The sequence below is a fragment of the Thunnus albacares genome, chromosome 22 (genome assembly GCF_914725855.1).
Source record: "Thunnus albacares chromosome 22, fThuAlb1.1, whole genome shotgun sequence".
In the NCBI taxonomy this organism is placed as follows: domain Eukaryota; kingdom Metazoa; phylum Chordata; class Actinopteri; order Scombriformes; family Scombridae; genus Thunnus; species Thunnus albacares.
The window spans coordinates 6,691,964-6,717,534 of NC_058127.1; the positions used below are offsets into that span (position 1 = coordinate 6,691,964).

The 25,571-nt window shown below is 39.1% G+C and overlaps 2 protein-coding genes and 1 long non-coding RNA gene across 8 annotated transcripts; 2 read left to right on the forward strand and 1 right to left on the reverse strand.

The window, feature by feature from the left end:
- Positions 1-2,237: 2,237 nt before the first annotated feature.
- On the forward strand, positions 2,238-11,475 carry mus81 (MUS81 structure-specific endonuclease subunit). Of its 3 annotated transcripts, none has more exons than XM_044342559.1 (17): positions 2,238-2,339; positions 2,538-2,688; positions 3,825-3,954; positions 4,632-4,717; positions 5,312-5,437; positions 5,616-5,696; positions 5,815-5,903; positions 6,764-6,949; positions 7,028-7,198; positions 7,352-7,479; positions 7,876-7,988; positions 8,337-8,456; positions 8,741-8,836; positions 9,772-9,900; positions 10,101-10,204; positions 10,912-10,995; positions 11,148-11,475. In XM_044342559.1, exons 2-17 carry the CDS (start codon positions 2,548-2,550, stop codon positions 11,212-11,214), a joined length of 1,851 nt encoding a protein of 616 aa, XP_044198494.1. In that variant the 5' UTR covers positions 2,238-2,339; positions 2,538-2,547; the 3' UTR covers positions 11,215-11,475. The 3 variants fall into 3 exon arrangements, with proteins under 3 accessions (XP_044198494.1, XP_044198496.1, XP_044198497.1); XM_044342561.1 differs by having other exon boundaries at positions 2,256-2,333; XM_044342562.1 differs by lacking the exon at positions 2,238-2,339 and adding an exon at positions 2,340-2,424.
- A 1,559-nt stretch (positions 11,476-13,034) lies between these two features.
- On the forward strand, positions 13,035-20,060 carry LOC122973548. 4 transcript variants are annotated; one of them, XR_006400070.1, is made up of 4 exons: positions 13,035-13,493; positions 15,420-15,457; positions 16,563-16,687; positions 19,975-20,060. It is a non-coding gene; the product is annotated as an uncharacterized LOC122973548 (long non-coding RNA). The 4 variants fall into 4 exon arrangements; XR_006400071.1 differs by lacking the exon at positions 19,975-20,060 and adding an exon at positions 19,609-19,695; XR_006400072.1 differs by having other exon boundaries at positions 13,036-13,493; positions 16,563-16,622; positions 19,975-20,058.
- On the reverse strand, positions 16,122-23,780 carry tmem185 (transmembrane protein 185). Its single transcript, XM_044341140.1, has 7 exons — positions 23,570-23,780; positions 21,577-21,753; positions 20,285-20,492; positions 19,972-20,055; positions 19,602-19,778; positions 18,648-18,771; positions 16,122-17,890 (listed from the first exon to the last, which is right to left on the reverse strand). Exons 1-7 carry the CDS (start codon positions 23,605-23,607, stop codon positions 17,640-17,642), a joined length of 1,059 nt encoding a protein of 352 aa, XP_044197075.1. The 5' UTR covers positions 23,608-23,780; the 3' UTR covers positions 16,122-17,639.
- Between the last annotated feature and the right edge of the window lie 1,791 nt (positions 23,781-25,571).

The window sequence follows — 25,571 nt, forward strand, 5'->3', positions numbered from 1 at the left end:
CTGTTTTCTGATGTATTTATTCATTTACATTTGTCCTCAAATCTCAGCACACACGCAAGAAATCTTGGTGTCATCTTTGACCCTGCATTCATAATTGAGAAGCAAATAAATTCAGTCATCAGCGGTAGTTTTTTTCACGGCGATGCCAAAGATAAAAAACCTTTTTTTTTCTTTTGGCAATCTGGAGATCTATTTTACACGCTTTTATCACCTCACGTCTCGACTGCTGTTCCTCCCTTTATGTGGGAGTCAGTTAGTCCTCCCTTTCTAATCTGCAAGTGGTTCAAAATGCAGCAGCGAGACTCCTCACTGGCACCAAAATAAGAGACCACCCATCACCCCTGTACTGGCCTCCCTCCACTGGTTACCAGTGAAATATAGAATTGATTTTAAGATTCTTTTATTTGTTTTTAAAGCTCTGACTGTTTTGGCACCAGCGTACATCTCTGAATCTCTGATCTCCTCAATCTATATTCTACATCCAAACCCCCCAGATAGCAAAATTGTTGTGGCCCAGATCCGGCCCACACCCGACACTTTCGGCACTTTCATCCGGCCCACATACTGCATGGAAACCAGATAAACCAGAACTGGCCCACATCCAGAATATACATACCTGAGAGCACCACATCTTTACCAAGAAAGGCCCACATTTGATTTGGGATATTTTGGATAGATTTGCTATTTTACATGTGGGTAATTTCAGGCTCACATCCATTTTATCTGGGCCAGAAGAAGACTTGAAGTGGCTGACTTCCGTATGCTATCTGGGCCCTCAGCTCCTCTGATCAGTTACTTCTCTCTGTTCCACGTTCCCGGTCAAGATCAAAAGGTGACCGAGCTTTTTCCATCGCTGCTCGCAGACTGTGGAACAGTTTACCCCTCAGTGTCAGATCTTCCCATCTATCACCACTTTTAAATCTCAGCTAATGACCCACCTTTGTAGAATTGCTTTTGTATGATAAAATTGTTAACGTTGTCTATTACAGTTACTTATCTATTTATTTTGTTTTGTTTGAACTATTTAACTATATTTTACATTTCTCTGTAAAGCATTTTTGTCAGCTGCTGTGGTTTTTAAATGTGCTCTATTAATAAATCTGACCTCACTTGACAGTATTTACTTTTTTATGAGTAATATCGCCGCCAGGTCTCACTATTTTCCCCTTTACCCCGCCTTCTTCTGCGATCATGTGACTGGTGTCAACAAGACATGAGACAGGGCAGGAATGGAGTTTAAAGGTGCAGTGTGTAGAATTTAGTTGTGTCTAGTGTAACGGACTTGGCAGAAATATAATATAATATTTATAAGTATGCTTTAATTAGTGTATAATCGCCTGAAAATGAGAATCATTGGGTTTTTGTTACCTTAGATTGAGCCCTTTATATCTACATAGAGAGCGGGTCCTCTTCCACGGAGCCCACCATGTTGCACCTCCATGTTTGTATAGTAGCCCAGAACAGACAAACCAAACATTGGCTCTACAGTGTAGGATTGGAGCCAAATCCAAATATTGTATTCGGAAATGCACTAATAGTGTTTCTTATAATGAATATTTATTTGGTTGAAATACTCTCCTCTGCTCCGCTGTGCCGTCTGTGTTATGGAAGCTTTAGCTGAGTAGTCAGCGCAGTTGTCCATGGCCTGGAGGACCTGAGTGTGAGACCTAGCGTGGGGACCTCCTACACAAAATAGTTTATTGATGAACACTTATTTTAACACTTTAATATCCTAAAATTAGAAATATAATAAGAACAAAAACTTTTTTAATGACTATTTCCACCTTTATTCGAATACAAATAATTTTGCTGCCTCAACAAATACAGATACAAATACTGGGCTCTCTGCACGTCCCTATAAGAGAGGGTGTTTCACATTTTTCACAAGTTTCGCAGCCACCATATTCAGTTGGTTACACTCTACAACCTCATCGCTGAATGCCACAAAATCCTACATACTGGTCCTTTAAAATCACTACTGAGCTCAGGACAGGACTTCAGGGAAATCAGAAGGGGGTGTTGATAGTCCTAGGTTATATAATACAGACAGGATTAGGAAATAAGGTGTTCTTTTTTAAATATTTTCAATTTTTGTGGTTTATTTATTTTTTTGCTTAGTTTTTATTTTGTTTTGTTTGTTTTTCTATAGAACAATCAGATTATCTAATGCTATAAATCTACACGCTCCACTACATCAGGTGGCGGTATGCACCTTTAAAGTTGGTTTGCGAGCCGCCAATAAAACCACAGAAGAAGAAGAAGCCGCGTCAACAAGGAAGTGTGCTGCGTCTTTAAAAACAAGGCGCCAGTAACTGCAGCTGCACCTCCACACGGTAAAGGTGAGCAGCATTTCCAGACACAAAACACCTCACTGTTTTCTCTGATAAGACTTTCTAAAAGTGTCGCTTGCTACTTTATAACTCGGTGAGTTGTTGGTGAACACACATACAAGCTAACTGCTCTGCTAACGTTAGCTGGTTAAAGTTACCGGCTAAAGCAGCTGTCGGTCTGCTGCTGTGTCATTTCTCTCCCGTCAGACACAAAGGGATGCCCGCCTCGGAGCCGGTCCGGCTGGGTCGGAAACGAGTCCTGCCCTCCTGCCCGAACCCGCTGTTCCTCCAGTGGCTCACCGAGCTCCGAGACGAGGCGAAAGAGAAAGGACTGAAGATCCAGTACACCTACCAGAAGGTGAAGAGGATTATCTACTGATCAGACTTTAGCTTCCGTGTGTGTGTGTATATAACTGACTTTATAAGCAATAATAAAAATACAGTTTACTTTATAAAGATCCTATAAAAACAAGCAATAACAAAGTGCTTTACAAGGCAGAGATAAAAGGAACAAATGTTAGGATATAGTGCCAGATACACACACATTCCCACATACATATCAGTAAAATAAATGACCATATAAAATCAAGCAAATAATAGATAAAGTTTATAATAAAGACGTACGATAAAAGTGAGTTTTCAAAAGCAATTTAAAGGACCAGTGTGTAAGATTAAGGGGGATGTATTATTGAAATATTGGCTGAAATTTAATATAATACTCATAAGTATGTTTTCATTAGTGTATAATCACCCGAAACCAAGAATCATTGTGTTTTTGTCTCTGTAAAATGAGCCCTTTATATCTACAGAGGGAGCAGGTCCTCCTCCTCAGAGCCCGCCATACATGAAAGTTTCTCAGTGGCGCATGAATCCAAAAAAAAAATCACTTCCTGCTGTAAAGAAATTACCCAGATGAAAACATACTCACTAGAGACTTCCATTGGCTGAGACAGCTAACTTCCCGCTCAGCCCTCCGCTAACTTGAATGGGGATAAAACGATTCAGTCATGTGGCTCTGCTCGACTGTCCAAATGTTATCAGACCGACTATCAAATTCTGATAGTGGAACGAGTCATTTCACAGGGGGGTTGTGTTCATTTGGGCTCCTGACTGTTGTTTTAAGACATGAAAAAACGTGAACCCTTCCTTTAACTTTCATGGAAGCATGACATCGACTTTGTTGTAAAGCAACAAAGAGATCAAATCAGTCTTCCCTTCTTGCAAGTTTAACCCTTCTCAAGTTTAATTCTTGACTGCAGTTATATATTCCTGCTATATATTCTTCACATCGCCAACCTATTGTTGGTTTTGTTGTTAGCGCAGTGTTCATTTATAGGCAGTCATGGTTCAGTTAGTTGTCATATTTGTTTACCAACGTTCAGCCAAGAAACTGAAGTTTAAAAGAAAAAGTATCTCAAAACAGGGAAAAATGTGATCAGAATGAAATCAGTGGAAACATAAATAATTTGTGTGTGTTTTTTATCTTTTTGTCAGGCGATCAGCTCTTTGAATAAGTATCCACTACCGCTTCAAAACGCCAAAGAGGCAAAGATCCTCCAGAACTTTGGAGACGGGATCTGTAAAATACTGGATGAAAAACTGCAACGATACTATAGAGAGAGAGGTGAGGAAAAGACGGACAGATGGACGGATGGATGAAGGGATGTCTTGATGTAATAGATTGAAGGATTATTTATTTACATTTTAGATATTTTGTTGTTTTTGTCTCATATAGATTGACTTTGCAGGACCATGGCTGTGGTTTACTCATCATAGTTACCGTAGTTATTATGCAAAACACTTTATAATAATATAAATAATAAGTAAACGGATTAAAAGGTAAAGTGATTCTGTACAATACTAGATAACGTACAGATAAACTAGATTGATGGCTGTATAGATGGAAGAGATTAATTATGTAAAATACAAAATGGGAAAGTAAAGATATCAGACTGGAAGAAATGTAGAAGGAAAATATAGAAATATGGACACCAAACTGCAAAAATGACACCATAAGTATTTAAGAAAGAGATGGATGGAGGGACAGAAAAAAAGATTAAATATAATAAAAAGCTTGTAGAGAGCAGAGAGACGGACTTAACTTTTTCTTTTTAGCCATTTAACTGACAGCCACACAAGAACAACAATAACATTAAACAGATCAACAAGGTATCAGTCACATTTAAACTCATAAATTCTTCCTATTTGGTCAATTTAAAAAGCAAAATAGTCTTAAAGTCTGTTTAAAGTAATCACATTACAACAGCTCATTTGTCTTTTCTCTCATTACCTCTCCTCCAGGTCCAAACGCTCCTATTCACACTCTCCCTGAAGGAGCGCCCCCTCCTGGCAGACCAGACAACAACAGCCTGGCTCCCTCCAGGAAGGTAAATTATTAGAGATTAAAGCTGGATTTATACCTGATGTAAGGGGTTAATGGCAGTCCCACTGTAGATAAATGGTTCAGCATCAGTTTTCACCCTTGAAAGCAACACTAGACGCACTTATTATAGATGATCAGGCCATATATGCTCTAAATCTGTACCCATAACGTGATTATGTTACTGTTTGTTCTTGTAATTGTGGGATAGCTGATGAAAAATGTAAAACAACTGCACCTTTTTATATTCTTCTGTTTTGTTTTTTTTTTTGTTTGTTTGTTTTATTTGAAAGGGACCATGTACAGTAATAAATATTACCATTTGACGCACTGTACTAGAGTTAGCTTAGCTTTTCATTTATTTACTCTTACGGCTGATGGTAATGGTAAAGGAATCAGGATTTTCTCCCACAAAGAGCTACTAATCAAAGAGTAAATATGGTAAATATTAAAGCTTTTATGAACAGGACATATTATATGTTGAATCATTCTTTATTTCATTCAGCGATAAGGGGAAAGTGAAACATTTGTACGTTGTGTGGATTACATAGCGTGTCCTCGAACATTTAATTTGTTTTCCTAATTCATCTTTCCTTGTCAGAAAAATGCTGCAGGGGATCAAGGGAAGGAAAAAGGAGGAGGAGGGAAGAAGAAGAAGAGGGAGTACGTACCCCAGAAGAGGTCTGGGGGTTATGCGGTCCTGCTGACCCTTTACAGACAATCACAGGTACCATCACACGTTGTCATTATTGTCAACGGCTACAGATTAGTCTTCAAATAATCCAAAGAGAGTGTGTTTTTTAAGCATGAACTAGGCTTGAATAAATCATTTAAATAATATTGCCGTGTATTAAATTGTGGCTTTAGTAACCAAAACTGCATTGTACTCATATATCTCTCTCTAGATCCCAGGAAGTAAAGGTTATATGTTTAAGATGGAATTACAAACCGAAGCCCAGCGTCTCTGTGATAAGTCTTTCAGTGTAGTAAGTGAAATATCATCAGCCGTCACGTCTCAGTCTAATCCCTGCTCTGTATCTTCTTGTACAGCAGGTAATTTAACTGTTTTATTGAGTTTGTTAATCGTATCTTTCCTGCTCGTAGCCGGATCTCGGCAGTAAGTACACCGCCTGGTCTTCAGTCAGCACTCTGATCCAGAAGAACCTGTTGATAAAGACCCACAATCCTGCGAGGTACACAGGAAGCACTTCTTATTAATTTTTGTCTAGTTTTTGATTTATTACCTGCTTGTTTGTGACCCGGTCAGTGAACCAACATGATCTTTTATTTATGACATACATAAATGACATGGGTAGGTGTGCCTCCCAGTGATACATCATAATAATCAATAAAACAATAAATTAAGCTAGATAAGGACCATTATTTCAACCAGTTTTCTATGAGTAACCCGGAAAAGAAGGCAGCATAAATACTATTAATACAAGGCTGACAGCATAAAGTAAAGCCTGAACTACCTGTTATTTATATTCAGGTTACCTGAACTGCTTTTAAGTACACAAGGGCTGAAAACAAGACAAGTTTAGCAAAATTTTATAATTAAAGTTGTAATCCTGAAGATTTTCATTAAATCAAACCCAGTTTTGCTACTGTTGTTCAACAGTTGCTTCTCTGTACAGTAGTTTTCTCTGTTTGTGGCGAGGCTGCCGCTGGAGTCCAGTCCTGTGTATTTGTAATTTTATCTCGGTGATATCAGCCTCACTGTTTACTCTCAGTTTACTAATGTTGTATTAGAGCAGTATAAAGTTACTGCTGATGTGAACCCAACATCCTACTGTTGCTGCTGCTCATTAAAAACAGATGAAACACCAGGAACCACAGGGGTCACTTGAAATCTTAAGGATTATAATTTTAACCTCTACGTCCTCCTCAACACTCCTTCATCTCCTTTTTGATGATGATTATGGCCAAATATGACAAGCCAATGAACTTTTAACCTAAGTGGACGATAGTTTTACCAGGTCACCAGGTGCGCTGGGCTCACTCTTCAACGCTGAAGGTCGTCTTCTCTCTTCTTCTGTTGTCTTTCTCTCAGGTATTCTCTGACAGATGAGGGTCTGGCTTTGGCTGAACGACTGGAGTCTGTAGAAAAAGGGACTAAAGACGGTCCAGAGGGGGACAGAGAGGAGGGTAGGAGTGAAGACGAGGAGGAAGAGGACAGCGGTCCTGGAGTCGTGGACCTCACCGGTAGTGATGATGACAATGAAGAGGACAGAATAGAGTGAGTGTACACTAAACGACTGATGTATTTCATGCTCTTCTTCCTCCTGGACCAAAACAAATCATCTTCTCGTCACAGTCCTGCAGAGACGCCGGCCGGTGTCGTCCAGCCAAGGAACGAGGTGGATGAGATGGGTTTTTCAGGAAAATCCCAGAATTCACAGGCAACGAGCAGGAAGCCAAACGGAGCTTGTCTCCTACCTGGAACCTATGAGATTATACTCTGTGTTGACTTCATTGAGACAACTGGGTGAGACGACTTAAATAACTATGCAGTCATCATATATTAACCTGTGATTTGTGGTTGTATTTGTGTCTCTTCATCCAGATTTTGTCAATTTGTTTGTCTTTATTTGTTCTCGTTTATGTGTAACTTTCATGACATGTCGGTTTGTTTGTGCAGCGGCAGCCACCATCGTAAGCAGGAGCTGGTTAAAGAGCTTCAGAGAAACGGAGTGAACTTCGATGTCAGGAAGCTAAACGTCGGAGACTTCCTGTGGGTGGCTCGGGAAAAAGTCGCGCCGGTTCCAGGTAACGCAAGTACTCACACAAGACGACAAAACCTAGAGAGAGAAATGAGGCAGCTTCACCTATTAACTGACATTTACATAAACACATTTGCCTTCATATTTATCTCCAAAACGACATGTTCGACACTTTTTCAGCTTCTAAAAGAAGACATGACATAAAAAAAAGTTATGGACCATAAATACTGTTGCCTCCTGTCATGAATGATGTCATCAAACCTAATGTCATGCCTGTTTTCCCCACTTATTTAAGTCATGTTGTCTAGCTCTCACCTTTTTAATTCCAGCTTTTTATGTGTGAGATTTAATAAAAAATCATGATTCTCACCTAATCTTACCTCTGCATGTTGCCCAACTATCCACATGAAGTGAGTATGAATTATAATCTTGCTCTTCCCAGGTCAGCTGAGAGCGCCCGAAGGCCGGGAGCTCGTCCTCGATTACATCATCGAGAGGAAGAGGATGGACGACCTGTGTGGAAGCATCATTGACGGACGCTTCAGGGAACAGAAGGTCGGTGGGATTTTGCATTTTCTCTTGTACCAAGTATTTGTTTGATCAACCTTATAAATCATAAAACTTGTCTGACATAAAGTCTTAAAATTGCTCGTTTGTTGTTTTTAACAGCCAATTACAAAATGGATTTAATTTATAACGATATAAATGCAAGAAAGTGTTCGGTATTTGTACCTTAATAACTTGAATAATTGATAACTAATCAAAATTGTTACATGTTCTGTAAATAAATCAGTAGTTTCAACAATAATCTGAACCTTTTTCTCTCTCGCTTCCTGTATCTTTTGATTAATAACACAAGTTTTACATTATTATCTTCTTCTCGTCCCGTTTTCCCTCCGTCAGTTTCGGCTCAAGAGGTGTGGTCTTCGTAGGCCCGTCTATCTGGTAGAGGAGTGTGGGACGGCAGCATCCCACCTGAGTTTACCTGAAACTACACTACAGCAGGCCATAGTCAACACGCAGGTGCGAGTACACACACACTCCTACACTTAAATGTTTACTTTTGACTACGCAGGAGCCTGAATGACATATTGGTCAATATTATTAGACAGTAGTGACGAAACACAGATATACTAGAATCATCGTACTGTTTGTGTTGGCGTTAGTTCAAACATGGTACGAATAAGCAAACCACAGCTGTCACGAGTGACTGGCGATGAGTGCAGATGTGGCTTTGTGTTTGCACTTATATATAAAGTGTGTGTGTGTGTGTGTGTGCAGATCATTCATGTGTGTTTGTGTGCTAGGTGGTTGACGGCTTCTTTGTGAAGAGAGTCCAGGATGTGAGAGAGTCTGCGGCTTACCTCACTATCATGACGCGATACCTCACTAAACTGTACCAGGTGAACCACACACACACACACACACACACACACACACACACACACAGTCGTGTTTATATCACTTCAGAGGACATTACATTGACATTACATACATTGACCGCAAAAGCAGAAAACACAACAACATTAACTTCTACTGGAAAAGGTAGGTACATGCTATCGAGAAAGCTTGTTGCTGATTGGACGCTTTCCCATTCTCCCATTGACAAGGATCATCGCTGATTGGACGGACGCACTGTTCATCTTTTTAACAGGAAGGAGGCACTGTCATATTTATATTTATTTATATATATAAATAAATAATATAACTGCTTTTGTGGTTGTGTTTTGTCATTTGTCGTGATTTGCACTTCAGGACCACCGTACTTATCCAAACCATGACCACTACTTGCCTAAACAAAACCTTAATATAACCCTAAATTTCCCTTAATTTTAAACCAAGTCTACACCCTAAAATTAATGATTTACGTTAAGGGGACTTGCTTTTTGTCCCCATTAGGGAGGCGAGTCCCCACAACATGAGGAATACCTGGAACACACACACACACACACACACACGTTGTCCCAGGTCACTTTTGGGGACATTTCATAGACTTACCTTAACCTAACCTTGAGGACACAACTTTTGTCCCCAGTTGGACAAACACACAAACACTGATGATCAAAGCTTTGTGTAAAAAAAAAAAAAAAAAAAAAAAAGCTACAGTTGGAAAGACATGAAAATATAAATCTTTTCTTTCCTTCTTGGTTTACTTGTTGTTTCTCCTGTTTTTAATGAAAACCTTTACATGGGTCTAGAAATAAACCCCCCAAAAGTGTTTCAGAAAGTAGGATTATCAAGTTAACTAGATTATATTTAAAAGGCTTCTCTCTTCTTCTCATCTATCTTTCTGTGCTTTACGCTTTGTTTTGTCCTTTTTTTAAAATCTTTATTTCAGAACCGTACGCTGATCTGTCGCTCCAGAGAGCTGGAGGGTGATGGAGGGAGTGATGAGGAGGAGAAAGGGATGCCTTCCTGCTCTCTCATTTCTTTTGCTGAGTTCAACCACGGAGCGATTAAAAACAAGGTGTGTGTGTTCAAGCCCTCACAAAGAACAATTTCCATTTTTCTGTTTTAATCAGCATTTTGAATTCACACATTTTAAAAAACTGAATGAAAAGGTCAGAAATTTAAAAGAGAAAGATCTAATAAAAAAAAACATTGTGGTTCCTTAATCTGTCTATTTAGTGTGTCTGTGAAGGTGTAAACCTCTGTTTCCTGTTTTAGTGTCAGACAGTTAGAGAAGTGTTTGCCAGACAGTTGATGCAGATTAGCGGTTTGTCCGGAGACAAAGCAGCTGCTATACTGGAGCACTACAGCACTCCGCACAGGTAACGCACACATTACAGCATGTATTTTTACCCATCACCACCCTCTTTCTATAATTTCCTGTTTATCTTTTACTCTGGTAGGTCTTGCATGTCTTTGCTCTGGTGCAACAGGAAATGATCTTGTGCCATAGCAGCAAAGGTTTATATAATTTACACAGAAAAAGAACTGCATGATCAGAGACGGGTGTCATGGCTGCACAAAAAACTGAGTACCACTGTAAAAAATTCAACAAGAAAAAAAGGGTAACACTTTATTTTAAGTCCCCCTATTTAGCATTTATAAGTAGTATATAAACATTCAAGAAATGGCTTATAACAGCCTGTAATATGTTTATTAATGAATTTGAACTATAACTCCTCCTGTGATAATTAGACAAATACTGTACATTAATAAATCCTTAAAATGTTCTTATAACTACATTATAGTGTTCTAAACATTTGTTAAATGTTTATATACTGCTTATAAATGCTAAATATGGGGGATTTAAAGTAAAGTGTTACCAAATTGAGACATTACTTGTTCACAAAGATTATGTGACTACAGTATAAATGTCAAATTATGTCTTTAAGACACTGTACCCGTTTCACAAAGTTTGAACAGATGACACGTATAAAATAACAAATAATACCAATAAAAACATGACCCCAAGCTACTGTAAAAGACAGAATATAAAGTTTATATCTTTCTGCTTCTGTCTCAATCTCAGCCTTCTGACGGCCTACGAACGGTGTGCAAGTGAAGCTGAGAAAGAGAAACTTCTCTCCTCCATCCGATACGGGAAGCTCAAGAGGTTTGTAGAGTTTGATTTGATTTGTATGTTTCCCAGTGATTCATGTAGCAAAATCCAAATATCTAACTCAAGTCTTAGTATTAGCTACTCAGCGACGGTACCAGGAATAACTGCAGTTAGATATACTTTATTTTTCTGTCTTTGTTTTTCAGGAATCTGGGTCCTGCTCTGAGCAGAACAGTTTATCAGCTTTACTGCACTCAGGGAGCTTTATCATAGATGGAAACAGTCACCGTGCACACTATTTATACCTCTCAGTCTCACAGATGGATGCAACCTCATAATGTGAATACATTTAGTCATTCATTTCCAATTCCTCTGTTACTTGAATAAAATTACTTTGAGTATGTTTCTTTACATGTTTATGTAAATATAAAGATGCTGTTATATTTTGATTACTGTAAAATATTTCTACTGAAAACCATGAAAACGTGTATGAAGTCACAAATGCATTAATAAAGTTTATTATTTTGTATCATATTTGGTTGTTTTAATGCAAGTGTTAGTGGACCAACAGCAACAGTAGATTGTACATCACTTATATGACCTAGTGACAAGTATTTAGAATCAAAATTTGTCAAAATGATTCATTATTTGACAAATACTGTGTAGTGAACCCTGCTATTAATTGTTCCCCACTAAATTATGTTGGTTACACTGTTTCTAAAGTGTTCCTTTCACTCATATAATATGAAAAGTAAACATAATAGTAAGTAAGTGTGGTGGCTGATGTCCTTCAGCGTGTTTTTTGATATTTCAAAGTTGCTGAAGGACACTTCAACAAGGCTAGTATTTGAAAAGACAAACACAAATTTTATTTTAGAATAAATCTTGAATCGTATACCTTTTTATTATATAGGGAGAGAGAGAAGACCATAGACTGTATGGAGAAAATAGGGAATGAACAGAACTCCTTGAACTACATTTATGCTATCTTTGGTAATAAGGGACATTTCCTATCCCTTATCACAGCTCCAATTTTCCAAATCTTTAATGTTAATGAGATGGGTGTGTTCAGAGTAATAGACTGTTTTCATGGCAGACATTTTGTCTTGTAAAAGCAATTTTGTGGCAGAGCAGTGAGTGCAAAAACTGCAGCAACATTTCAGGAACAGATGATGGTGAACTGAAGCCAAAGGCACTGGATTCTGGGATTATAGGTGTTGTAGGCACCGTCAGCCAGAGTGCTCTGTCTAGGAGTCACCACCCTGTCCCTCACACTTCCCACTCATACTTACCTGGCAGAGGAGAAGATGCTTCACCCTATGCCTATGCCTAAACCTATGGCATGATCACAAAAAACCTAAAAGAGGGTCTTCTGCTAATTCAACCTGATAACATCACAAGAACCGCTGTTAAGACGGAGCTGTGCCCCCAGTTGGCAAACTGACAGAGGAACAATGCAAATTGGCATCTGTAAATAGCAAAAAGTTTGATAAACACCCACAAAGATCTGGCATGTCAGATCAATGTTTGCCTTCAAGAGCTTTCCTTGAGAGAAGGGGTTGCCCAATGGAAGCTTGTGCAGAAAATGAAACTGACTTATTTGTTATGGACATGACAATTTGCCAGTGTTAGGACTTTTTTTATCTCCTTGGTTAGGAGATTTGTATAACTGTCCACCCAGCAATGAAAATATACCATACGGTTGTCTGCAAGGAAAATATTAGTCGATAGTGGGTTATTGTGAACAGCGTGAAAGAAAACTTATAGAAAGGTTGAAGAAATACAAGGTCGTGTAAGGACAAAAATTAAAAGCCCAGAATGTGGAAGGTTCCTAATATAAATTTAATGGAAAAGTTGCAAAATAATAAAACTCCAGGCTTGGACAACCTCCCAAAACACTTTAATGTTACCTTCTGGGACCAGCTCCAAAGGCCTCCAGGTGTAAACCGGAGTGATAGATTATTCAATAAATATGTATTTTAAACCATCCACATTCTGACTCTCTCTTTCTCAATGTGTAATAAACCTCCAGCACTATTGTGTAAAAACCATTTGTGGAAGGATTTAAGGGATGAAGATTGGGTCTAATTTAGGCACACAGGTGTTGGTGGAAGACTTGATTTAATTGCCTCAGTTGCTGCAGCTGGGATCAAGGTGCTACACTTTCTACGCAGGCCAAAAAAGACTTTGGTAAAAGTGGTTCTTTAAGACATCTTGCAGCTGAATCCATGTTTTTGCAAGATCATTCAACAGAAGGAATACAGACAGCCTGTGAAGTGCACTCCATGAGAAGCATCTACCCACAACTTTAGAGGTTCCCTTCAGGACAAAGAAACAAGTCTTTGAGAAAAAAACCTGCCCCTGAAAATGATCCATCAACTAACACCCAAGGAAACCCCTGTAAGGTGACTGAACTGTAGTCAATTTGAAGTAAATTTCTATCTTCAAAGGGAGAGCAACTGGACTGAAGCGCTGAACTTTTGGAGTCTCAAACAATTTCACCCCCTCAAGACTGAATTCTGTGACTGGTGTACATCAAGCAGGAAGCTGAGGTAAGCAGTTAGCATGTTTTTAATAAACACTCTCAAAGTATTCAAAGTACTTGACAAGTTTCTGGTCTTTTAAAGATGCAATCAGTAACATTTTACTGGTCCTTTACTGTGTCTTTCCACAAAAGGACAAAAGTTTTTCAGCAGGGGTTCAAATGTTCTGTGATCAATATTACCTCCATTCTCCCAGACCACCTGGACCACATAGTCCACCACCCACTCTGCAATTGGTTTAGCATTTTGTAAGTTTGAAGGAGCTTCAGACTCCACAGTTTATTTGTTTGACCATAAACAAGTCATGATGTAGCCAACCTTCTATTAAAAAAGCCTTTTTTTTAATGAAACAGCAAACATCAGCCACAGCATTGCATTTATAATCATCTAGTTGTAGCCATCATCCAATGATCATTTTAGCTGAAGGATATTTAAACCACCTCGTCTCTCTCTCTCTGCTTCACCCCACCACCACCAGTGTCAAGGCCCCATCTATGGTTCCCCTGAGGGGGGGGTGGGATCTCCAATTGGATGCTATTTATAGGACTCCATTACTTTTATATCCATTTAATCGACCGCGTCAATGCCAAAGACTATCAAATTAAACCATTAAATTCATGTCAACTTGTGTCTTCCCTGATTGAACTGTCATTGTGCCAAATCTTACCAGCTGTTTGTCAGTTTATACAGGAGTTAAATATACAGAGATGAATACTTGAAGCCTTTTTTTTCCTGTAACATGAATCAGCAAGATGTTGTGGTGCTTCGGCCCCTAGACTTGAACAGCTGCTGTGAACTTCTGCTGTCACTGCGCTTGCTGAGTTTAATGCTTCAACTGTCTCAGATAGAAAGCCTCAAAGCTTCATGAGGCTTCAACTATTCATCACTGGTAGATAAACTAGACACTTTTACGATATGCAACCTCAAGTCTTTTGTTTGTTTGTGCCATAGGATATCCTTTAGAGTTGCTAAAAAATCCCAAAATAGACTTTGCTACAACAGTTGGGGATATGGAGGAGTACGTATATTTCCAGATGTTGTAGTTTCCTAAAGCTACCATTAGATGGTATTAAAGAGTCATATTTCAACTAATTGCATTTTATAATCACATCCCTTTCTACAGATTAAATGTGAATGCTTTCTCTCTGTATAATCACACATCAGACCCCTCAGGATCTGACTGTGCTTAGGTGAACTGCCTTGTATTTTATACATGTAGCTGAAGTTCATGTCCAAATTGACGCTAAATAAATCCATAAATAGAATTGAGTGAATTCCTGCCACATTAACAAGCTAAATGAGTGCAAAGTCAACGCTTATCCATGTGATTCTACAAATCATGAATATTTGGTGTCACAGCTATTTTTGAAGAAATGTGCAGTTGACTTTCTATTGTTCCAGACATCTGTTTGTTTATCTATAAAGACTCTTGAAACTTTTTTTGAGTCATTTGATCGATCACGTTGAACATCATGTCTGCGTTATTTCATGAGACAATGTTGTGCAGACTTTGAGTCCATCTGCACTTTAACTACATCACCACCATACGATACAGACAGAGTGACATTATTATCACAGACTTGATGTTTATTGTGATCAACTCAAACCAGTTTCAAGAATAATTGATTTTCATATCGTATTGACCATGAATAGAAACAAATGACTGCCTGGAACAGCAGGAAAAATACATCCAAAAGTATAAAACTTCATATTGTGCTGATTATTTTCAAATACATGTTATTAAGTTTAGAGTTAAGGAGCTAAACCTCGCAAACATATTGTCCTTTTAATTCTCACTGTGTAAAGTTTATGCAGCTACTCAAACATTTAGCTTCATGCAGCTGTTTTCAGTCAAAAGTTTAATGTTTTTAGAATATTTGCAGTGTTGAACAAACCTCATATGACACATTTCTTCACCTGTGCTCACTTTTGCAGAAACTGAAATGAGACGAAGAACCCCGCGTAGGAAATTCGTGAGTATTCTTCTAAATCCAGTGGATCAACTGGCCAAACACAGATCACGCGACATCATGTCAGTATTTCTTGAGTTTAATCCGAGAGAATCCGACAAATGCTCGTCAGATTTTAAGTGTCAGTTCCATACAATCCATGTAATTTAGCCACATTTTAAATAACATAATGTTCAATGGTCATACAAGAAGAAATTATGAAATATAATGAAATCAAGCAGAACAATTTGAGAGTGGATTTTTTTTTTCTCCTTTTCTTAATATAATTCCAAAATAAATATATTTTAAAAAGCGATGATGTCTGCTATCACCAGAAGAAACCCAAGTTGCTCAACTTGCAGCATTAAGGGAGAATAATAAGTAAATCAGACCAATTTAATGGAAAAAAAAAGACAATATGTAGAAAACAAAGTTACACACAGGATGCCGGACGATCCAGCGATCAGTTTTTCAGAGTAAAATAAAAGATGGGGTTGGGGGGGATGAATGTTTTTGCTTTTCTGAATAACTTGATACATTGAGGAAATCTGGCAATGTGCACACATACACGGGGAATAATCAGGAGTTACACTCTCTACTCACCAGATCTAAATAAAAACGTATTTTGCAAGTTTTCATCGTCTCAACTAAGTCAAAGCCGATATGTGCAGGATTTTTTTCTTTTTTAAAAAAAAATTTCTGGCTTTGACGACTATAGTTGGAGTATGAAAATAAGACACAGCAAAACCGATGGCCAAACACACCCCTCCAAACAGAGACACCAATTTTCACAGGAATTGTCTTTAAATTTTTCTACGACCAAAAAAAAAAAAAAAACATCAGAATAATGTGAAAGCTGCTAAATCACATTCAAATTCTACACGTATGAGCTTCGAGTCCCGTATGGGAGCTACAGTGAGGTGCCGTATTTGCTGCATACTGTGAGATTGTCTTGAAGAAAAAAAAAAGTCTAAAGAAAAACCAAAAAGCCAATTAAGAATTCTGTTTACCAACTTGTTTAACGCTGTCTTGATTGTATCATGGTGATTCTTGATCATTCGCACTGACCCTAACCCTTAAAACGGGAGAGGATGACTGCAATTTTTCTTTTCTCCCTCCCCCCCCTCAGGTCTGCCTCTTACCTTCAACCCTGCCATCTCCACTCTGGTCCCTAACTTGAAAACTTCTGGTATTTACAATAAAAAAACAAAACAAGAATACAAAAAGAAACAGACAGGACTTCTCTTGGAACAGGTTAACAAAGTGCCATTTCCATTATTCCGTTTTTTGTTTTTTTTTTTAAAGGACAGGTGAAGATTTTTTCAAGTGTTTTTAAAAACAATACTCCTGTGCCAAATGTACATTACAGCAGATACTGGTTTCTGTAATTGTTCCTCCAAACCTTTAACCCAACTCTAATATAAGAGATGTTGTGATGGGGGGGAAAATCCAGTTCATGGCCAATATAGAGGAGGAAGGATTACAGAGACCAGTAGCTCAGTCAAAGTACATTTGGGCTTATGAGTGTTGTACAAAGACTAGGAAAAATCTGAACTTTTCCTTTAACCCCACACACACACACACACACCTTTGTTTTCTCCACCTGCATGATCAACAGGGTTACACTCTGATCCCAAATTCAGGCTAGAGAATCTCTCCAATGGTCCCCGTCACAGAGCAAGGCAAGCGTCGTCTTCGATGGACGCTCTTTGAACCTAAAGCAGAGAGATCTACCGCTGTTTTTTTTTACAGAGTCGCATATATTCAAGTCCACGCAGATCCAGCCTCTTCCGTGTGTCTCGTCAGTTATGTTTTGACCCGAATGTTTATCTGAGACGTGGTCAGTTTTCCCCTCCCGTCCCCTCCCCCCCCCCAAAAAAATGTCCATCTTCAGAATGGATAAAAGATTTTGGGAGTAAAGCAACACAGTGACACTTCACCTGCGAGTGGAAAAACAAAGCAGTCAGTCAGGCAGGGGAGTCTTTTTTACTGCAAAACACAGCTGCTGAAACCAATGTGAGGATTCTGGATCCGTTTAGTAATCCGCCGTCCGTATCGGCTCTAATTCGTCACCCTGGGCAGACGTGCTGATGCAGAGTTTAGGTGAGGGGACCGGATGCAGAACCCAAACGTCCTCTGCTGTTTTGGCTTCACGACTTGAACGCATCAACACAGCAGCCCCTTCCTCTCCGGCCGTGACGCGCCGTTAGTCGGGCATGTCGATGCAGAGTTTAGGCGGCGGGACAAAGTACTTCCCGGGGCTCTGCGTGATCACCACGCCGGTCTTCTTGTGGAACATGGGGGCGATCTTCGGAGGAGGCTCGGGGACGGGCAGGTCCTCGGCCGCCTCGGGGTCGTCGCTGCGTTGGAGGTCGTAGGACACGTTGCCGTACTCTCGCAGGAAGGGGAGGAGCTCCAACAGGAAGTGGCAGAAGTCCTTACGGATGCCGAACCACCCTGCGGGAAGATCGGGAGAGAACGGAGCTTAAACAGTGAAGCAACGATAACAATCGTTTTTACTTTCCAACTAAAACAGGTGCACAAATGTGACCTTCTAAAAGAGTACAGATGATTATTTTCAAGATTCATTGATTAGTTGTTTGGTCTATAAAATGTCAGAAAATGTTGATCACTGTTTCCCAAAACTGACATCTTCAAATGTCTTGTTTTGTCCACAACCACATTCGAGAAGCTTTAAAAAATGACTCAGAACCAATTAATCAATCAAAATAAATTAAATACAATTGAATTTGTCACTTCAGTAGCAAAAATGACTCATTCTTCTTTTTCTATGATAGTAAACTAAATTAAATATGAGTTTTGGACTAGTGGTTGGCCACAACAAGCAATTGGAGGACGTCATCTCGCCCTAAGACAAATCATAAAGGGCATCTCTCACTACTTTTTTATATTTTATTGACCAAACTGTTCATTAATTAAGAAGATAATCAGCTGATTAATCTACAGTGAACAAATAAAGGTTAATTGCTGCTCAAGAACTGAGAGACAAAGCAAAGAAAAGCTTTCTGCATAGTAGAAGAACAAGTATAAAAGACAAAAGTATAGCAAAAGATACACATATGTTGATAAATACTGTAGAATATAAGGTTTTACAAAAGCTATACTAAGTGAAATTATTAAAGGATCACTGTGGTGAGAGGAGCAGAGGAGATATTCAGCAGCCCGCAGCACATCACTGGCTTTAAATACTCACAGTGGTTCCCTCCCTTCTGGCCGAAGGTGGTGGCCATGAGTGTGAGCAGGGAGAGCCAGAGAGGCACAAACACGCACACGTAGCTCAGACTGTTGTGGCCGTCCAGCTTGTGCACCAGAAGGATCTGAAGAGACACGTGAATGTTGTGAGGAAAAAAGTCTTTCATCGGGAGCCAAATGTGCAAGCTGTGTGTGTGTGTGTGTGTGTGTGTGTGTGTGTGTATACTGTATGTGCGCGCACACACACACAGGAAGTATGGGTTACACAGTAAATCACTGCCTAATGATTGGTGGTGGTCATTGATTTAAAATGACAGATTTTAATAATCACAAAAATGTTATTGGATAATTTTTCCTATAAAAATGAAGCTACAAAATTAAAAAATAAGTAAATACAACATGGTTAAAAACCTCTTATGACACCAATAAAACATTGTTATAAAGGCCACTGACGGATTTACAAGTTTATAATCTTGCACAGTCTTTTTTTGTGAATTTTCACTCAGCACCCTGAAATAAACTGAACATCTGAGATTTTGTTTTTTCATCTTATTTTAGACGGAGCCATTTGGTCTTCATTAGTTACCAGAACATCCTGTATGCAGTTAACATTGACGTTTAAAAGGACTGTACATGTTTTCAGACAGTAGAGGGCAGGACAGGCTAATTATACTGTTACAGCAACATAGTTTAGATCCAACTTTTCCTGTTTAACTTGTTAAGAGAAATGTAAGTTTGAGGAATTAAGTAACTGCAATTATAACCTGTATAACACAGGCTTAACCCTAGAAAATACACCGTATAATAAACTTTATTCCCCACTGTAACTGGTTTACAAGCAAGTCAATTTGATGAGATGACGACTGATAAGATTGTGTATTTATGTCAAAGTTTGAACTATTTAACTACTTTTTAAAAAAAAAGCAATAATGAAGTATTAATAATCACAACTTGCCTCAAAGGTGAGAAGAGGTACCACAATGGTCATCCAGCTGATCGCCATGGTGATGTGAGTCCGCCGTTGCTCGGCGATGATATCGATGGAGCGGAGGAAGAGGACTGACCAGATGATGTAGTAGAGGACAACAAGGCACAAGAAGGACATCAGGATCCACAGCGGGACACACACCACCTGCACACACACACACACACATACAAACGTCATTGAAGAAGATGAAGGATCAGGACGATGTTATTACCAATAGTGGCTTTAATTTCTACATATGGTTGAGGAATAATCTAGATCTATGATACATGTGGAATTGCAGGGTGTGAAACACAAGCAATGGTTAATTTTGAATCTTCTTTGTGTCTGTATGTCTCACCAGCCAAGGCCAGTTGATGATCCTGTCCAGCCTCAGAGCGATGAAGATGAACTGGAGGATGTTAACTGAACACAACACCTCCAGCTGAGGAGAAGGACAGAGAGGAAGGGATGAAGGATACAAGACAAGCATAAAAACTGATCTTTTTCTCTAGAAAATGCTTCACAATTCGATCTCAGGCTAAAGAAATCAAACATTTGTAACCTTTCTTTGATATTTTATGTATTTATGTTCTTAGTTACAAGCGTCTGGCTGTCGGTTTGGTGTTTATTTCCGACGCTGGGTCTCAGTGTCTCCTCCTCACGTTTCTTACCTCGAGGGAGCGGTCGTGTCTAAACCCCCAGACGCAGGCAGCTACGGAGACGGGCGACACGAAGAAGAGAGGCATGAAGACGAGGAGCCAGAAGTAGTTTCCTCTCGCCACGCGGTCGCACACCAACACCTCGAACATCAGCAACAGGACGTGGAGCCCCACTGCGATCAGCATGGCCTTGAACTCCACACACGTCTCCCCTTCAGCCCTAACGGAAGATACACGGAAATAAAAAACATCAGAGTTCCTCCATACTGACACTAATCATCACCACAATTCAATTACTTGTTGCACACTTTGATGATTTAGGAGTCTAACAAAACAGACAAAGTAGGAGGAGGTTTGAGACATTTAATCAATATCATGATATGAGTCTTACATGTGGGAGTTTGGTTATTGTAATAAAGCTTAACTGAGTGTTTAATAAAGACACATTATAATTTAAAATGATTGTTATAGTTTCCCACAGCCCAAGATGACGTCTTCAAAAGTCTTGTATTGCCCGACCAACAGTCAAAAACTTAAAGATATTCAGTATAATTATATAAAACAGAAAAAAAACTGCAAATCTTTGCATTTAAGAAGCTGGAAACAGCAAATGTTTGGCATCCTTGCTATAAAAAAGTACCAAAAACAATTATGAATTTTCACTCAGTATCCTGAAATAAACTGAACATCTGAGATTTTGTTTTTTCATCTTATTTCAGACGGAGCCATTTGGTCTTCATTAGTTACCAGAACATCCTGTATGCAGTTAACATTGACGTTTAAAAGGATTGTACATGTTTTCAGACAGTAGAGGGCAGGACAGGCTAATTATACTGTTACAGCAACATAGTTTAGATCCAACTTTTCCTGTTTAATTTGCTGAGAGAAATGTAGGTTTGAGGATAAACACCTAAGATTAAGTAACTGCAATTATAACCTGTATTACAATATGAAAATAGTCACCACCTCAAATCCAATAATTGTTGCAGCTTTAATATCAATATTGAGGTTTCGTCAGTGAGTTACTGTGATATCTGATCTTGTCATTGTCACCGAAATCTGACATGAATCATGTAATTAATCTATAATTTGTGAGAATTTATATCTATAAATATGATCAATGAGAGCAAGAGCGCATGTAGTTTAGCCTTGTTAGCATGTGGGTTTGTTCTGGTGTTGATATGACGTACATAGTTAGTGGGTGAGTAAGTTGACAGATTCATGTGCTGGATTTGTTGCTATATTGTATTTTTATAGCATTATTAGATAGATACTGCACCACTAATGTGTATGAGAGAGTCTACCTGTACTGGGGGTTGTGCGCCCAGACTCCAGTTCCCACAGAGGCCCCGATGATGACCAACAGTTTCCACAGCCATATCGGGGTGAACACAGCCCAGTAGCTCCACTGGATGACTCCATCCAGTCTCAAGGACAACAACACAGAGAATAGCAGCAGGCACGAGTAGATCAGGAACTTACTGCGACAGGAGACGAGAGAGAGAGAGATGCTTTTAAAGGTTTATACCAATGGAAACAGAGTCCATATGCACCCTTGTGTGTGTTTTACTGTTTGGAGTTTTGATCTGTAACAAGTAATGAAAGGAAACTTATCAAATCAACAGAGATGTCTTTAGTAGATGATGAGAAGTGTGGAGAGTGTGCATTAGGGCTGCAAGTAATGATTATTTTTGATAAAGATTTTCAGCTGTTTGGTCTAAAAAATGTCAGAAAATGGTGAAAAATGTTTCCCAAAGCCCAAGATGCAGCTTCAAATGTCTTGTTTTGTCCACAACGCAAAGACATTCAGTTTACTGTCGTAGAAGACTGAAGAAAACAGGAATAATTCACATTTAAGAAGCTGGAACAAGAGAATTTTAGTATTTTTTATTCAAAAATGACTCAAATGATTAACTGATTATCAGAATAGTTGGCGACTAATCGTTGCAGCTCTAACGTGTATTAGTGAAATGTAAAGTCCTTAAGAAGGAGAATCATCAAACAGGAACAATTGATGATATATGGAAAACCTGACTTGGTCAAAGGTTACGATGATAAAGACAGAAGACTGTGTTGACGTTAATCGTAGGTGTACATAAACTGTAGATAAATGGATGAAAAAGAGGGCGGAAAATTAACCTTAGTTTGTAGTATAGTGATAATGTGACTGTCAAGCAGTTGATAGTCACATCCTGCTAAATAAGTGGCATCAACTTCATCATTAAAACTGTGGCTGTCGTTACAAATGACACTTATTTCACTAAACCTATTTCTTGAACACATTTTATTGGACTTCATGTACTGGATCTGCATCATTAGTACATTGTTAGATTATAATTCACCTTAACTTGAGCTGCAACTAACAATTACTCTCATTGTTGATTAATCTTCCAATTATCATGATTAATCGATCACTCATTTGGTCCATAAAATATCAGAAAACGGTGAAAATTGTCCATCACAATTTCCTAAAGCCCGATGTGACGTCTTGAAATGTCTTGTTTCGTCCGACCAACAGTCTAAAACCCCCAAAATATTCAGTCTATGTCTATTTATAATGTAAGACCAAGAGATGCAGCAAATTTCAGAACCTGGAAGCATCAATTATGTGACTTCTTTGCTTAAAGATTATTTGAATGATCAAGCTGCAGTGGCACTTACACTTTAAGTACATTATGAAGGGATCTTCTAATGGTCAGTATGAACAGGAGGAATGATTACAGCAAGAAAAACCTGTTTCATTGTTAATTTGGGCTCCTGGCTGTTGTTTTAAGATAGACTTGAAAAACTGTGAACCTGTCCTTTATGTGTTATGAATATTTGGGGAGTAACTTCTTTATTTTACATCTTGACTCGTTGCTGTTAGGTGCCCGCATGGCAAAATACTACACTTTTATGTGACAACAATCAAATAAAATAAAGCACTGACTCGCCTTCTCAGGTGAAGTATAGTGACAGAAAACATGTGTGATAAAGTGGCCTAATAAAGCAATTATTTTACAGTTACCGCAAATATGCCGTGAGCTATCCATTAACGTTATGTTAGCTGGCATGTTAGCCAGGCCTTGCTTAGCCACAGGTTACCTTCTCTTCACATTAGCTACTCATTTAAGAGTTATTTACAAGTTAACGCTGTCTGCCAAGCCACTAAGAAAAAAATGTATAACAATTCACACTTAACACACACCATTTCTGGGTGTTTTTCGTACGGCGGCGTAACAAACTACTCAGTCTTAACTATGCTAACCAGCTAATGCTACATAGTTAGCTAAAGTAGTAAATCGTTGTTAACGTTACCTGGGATTGAAGTCCTGAAAAAGTCCTCTTAAATTCATGGTGCTAAAAAGCTTGTTAGACAGCTAACATTAGTGTCCCGCTAATTCATCGACTAATTTGTATGCTATACATAATAATTTCGGTGGTAGACGAGCCTTTCGGTTTCATGCTAACCCGTGTGTTTTGGTTTTTGTTTTTTTTTCCCTTGACGAACGTTGCCTCGGAAATTACGTCATTAATTCTTCTTCTTCATCTTTATTGGCGGATTGTAATACCAATTTATAGGTGCATAGCGCCACCTATTGTATGTAGAACAGGATCCTGGTTACAAAACAAAACCAAAACCAAAAAGAGAACCCAATAAACCCTATACTATATTCTGTTAAATTGACATTTACATAGAATTCTACTTCCCCTCTCTGAATTTCCCTCACCTTATCACCACTAGTTCTTCGTATTTCTTCAAATCCCATCCCTGTCTGGCCTCTCTCACCCTTTGTTGTAACCTAATTTTCTCTTCATTATATTTGACACAGTGCATTAATACATGTTCAACATTTTCAGTTATAAAAGTATAGCATAGCACAAAAAGTAAGAAAATTTGTGTGGCATCCCATTCTTCAACCAGCATTTGTCGGTTTGTGGGGTTTATCAGAGACTACCTCCAGAATTTGGGAGTGGGGAGGATGGAATGGCATGCCAGCAGTCCTGACCTCAACCCCACTAAAAACTTGTGGGATCAACTTGGGCGTGCTGTTCGTGCCAGAGTGACCAACACAACCACGTTGGCTGACTTGCAACAAATGCTGGTTGAAAAATGGGATGCCATCCCACAGCAGTGAGTGACCAGGCTGGTGACCAGCATGAGAAGCAGGTGCCAGGCTGTTGTGGCTGTGTATGGTTCTTTCACACGCTACTGAGGCTCCTATTTGTTAAATAAATAAATTGTTAAATAGCCAATATGTCTTGTTTCTTCAAACTTCAATCATCCAATCCACCAAACACCAAACAACATCATTCCTCTTCTCCCCTCCTCATATCTCCAGCATGAAGTCATGATATCACAGTCTTCCTCCCTATACACTGATCTCAATGGCAAGATGGGTGTTTTCCAATGATGAATAATGTGCTGTTCAGATTGCTATGGCCAGTTCTTAACCAGTTTTACAATTACTTGTTCTTTTCTGTCACTTCAACCATTTCTTTCCACTCCTACTTTATTCTGTATTCCATATAAGTGTCTTCCTTTTGCTGCACTATCCCAATACTGTTGCCACTACCTAATTATTTAGCTCACTCCGGTTGAAGCTGTCCAGTCTGAGAACTTAAGAAGCCGCATCATGTAGGCAGGGATTGCAGCAGTGGTCCATGGAGGCCGGCATTACATCACTGAGACTCTTGGTCTAGTTTTTCCCTCTCTAGTGGTGTCAGCTGAGACTCAAGGATGGCAGGAGGAAGGCCGGGGGGGGGGGCTTATTCGCAGCTGCAGTGAAGGTCAGAAAGATTAAGCTCTGCAGGACGTCAAGGAGCATCAGTGGCAGGACGCTCTGAGAGGGCAGACTGGGCAAAGTTTACGTGGAGGGTAAAACCTCCAGTAACAAAAAGATCAGGGAGGGTGCTTCATGGGGCCCTGGCAACTCATTTTTTTCTGTCCAAAATAAATAAAAATATGGGGAATGGCCGTCCTTTCTATAATTTCCTTGAGACTGTTGTTCATCTGTTTACTGACTGTAACAATGTGTCAGCTGTTCTTGCTTTGTCTGATGTGCTATGTGGGAAAGTGCAGGTTCTTTTGTCTGTGGGGCTGTACATTGTGGGAATTCACCATGTATTCTGTGAAAAACAAAACAGAAAATGTGTTGTTGAACTTTCTGTTTGGGCAGGCTGAACTGGCTTCTTGGCTCACAAGGATGAAGTGAAGGAATGTGTGCTGGTAGAACCCGGTGTTATTGTTGAAGGAGCTGGTCTCTGCACGCCTCAGGACTGAATATGCTTATTACAGTCTGGTGAATGATACTGTGGG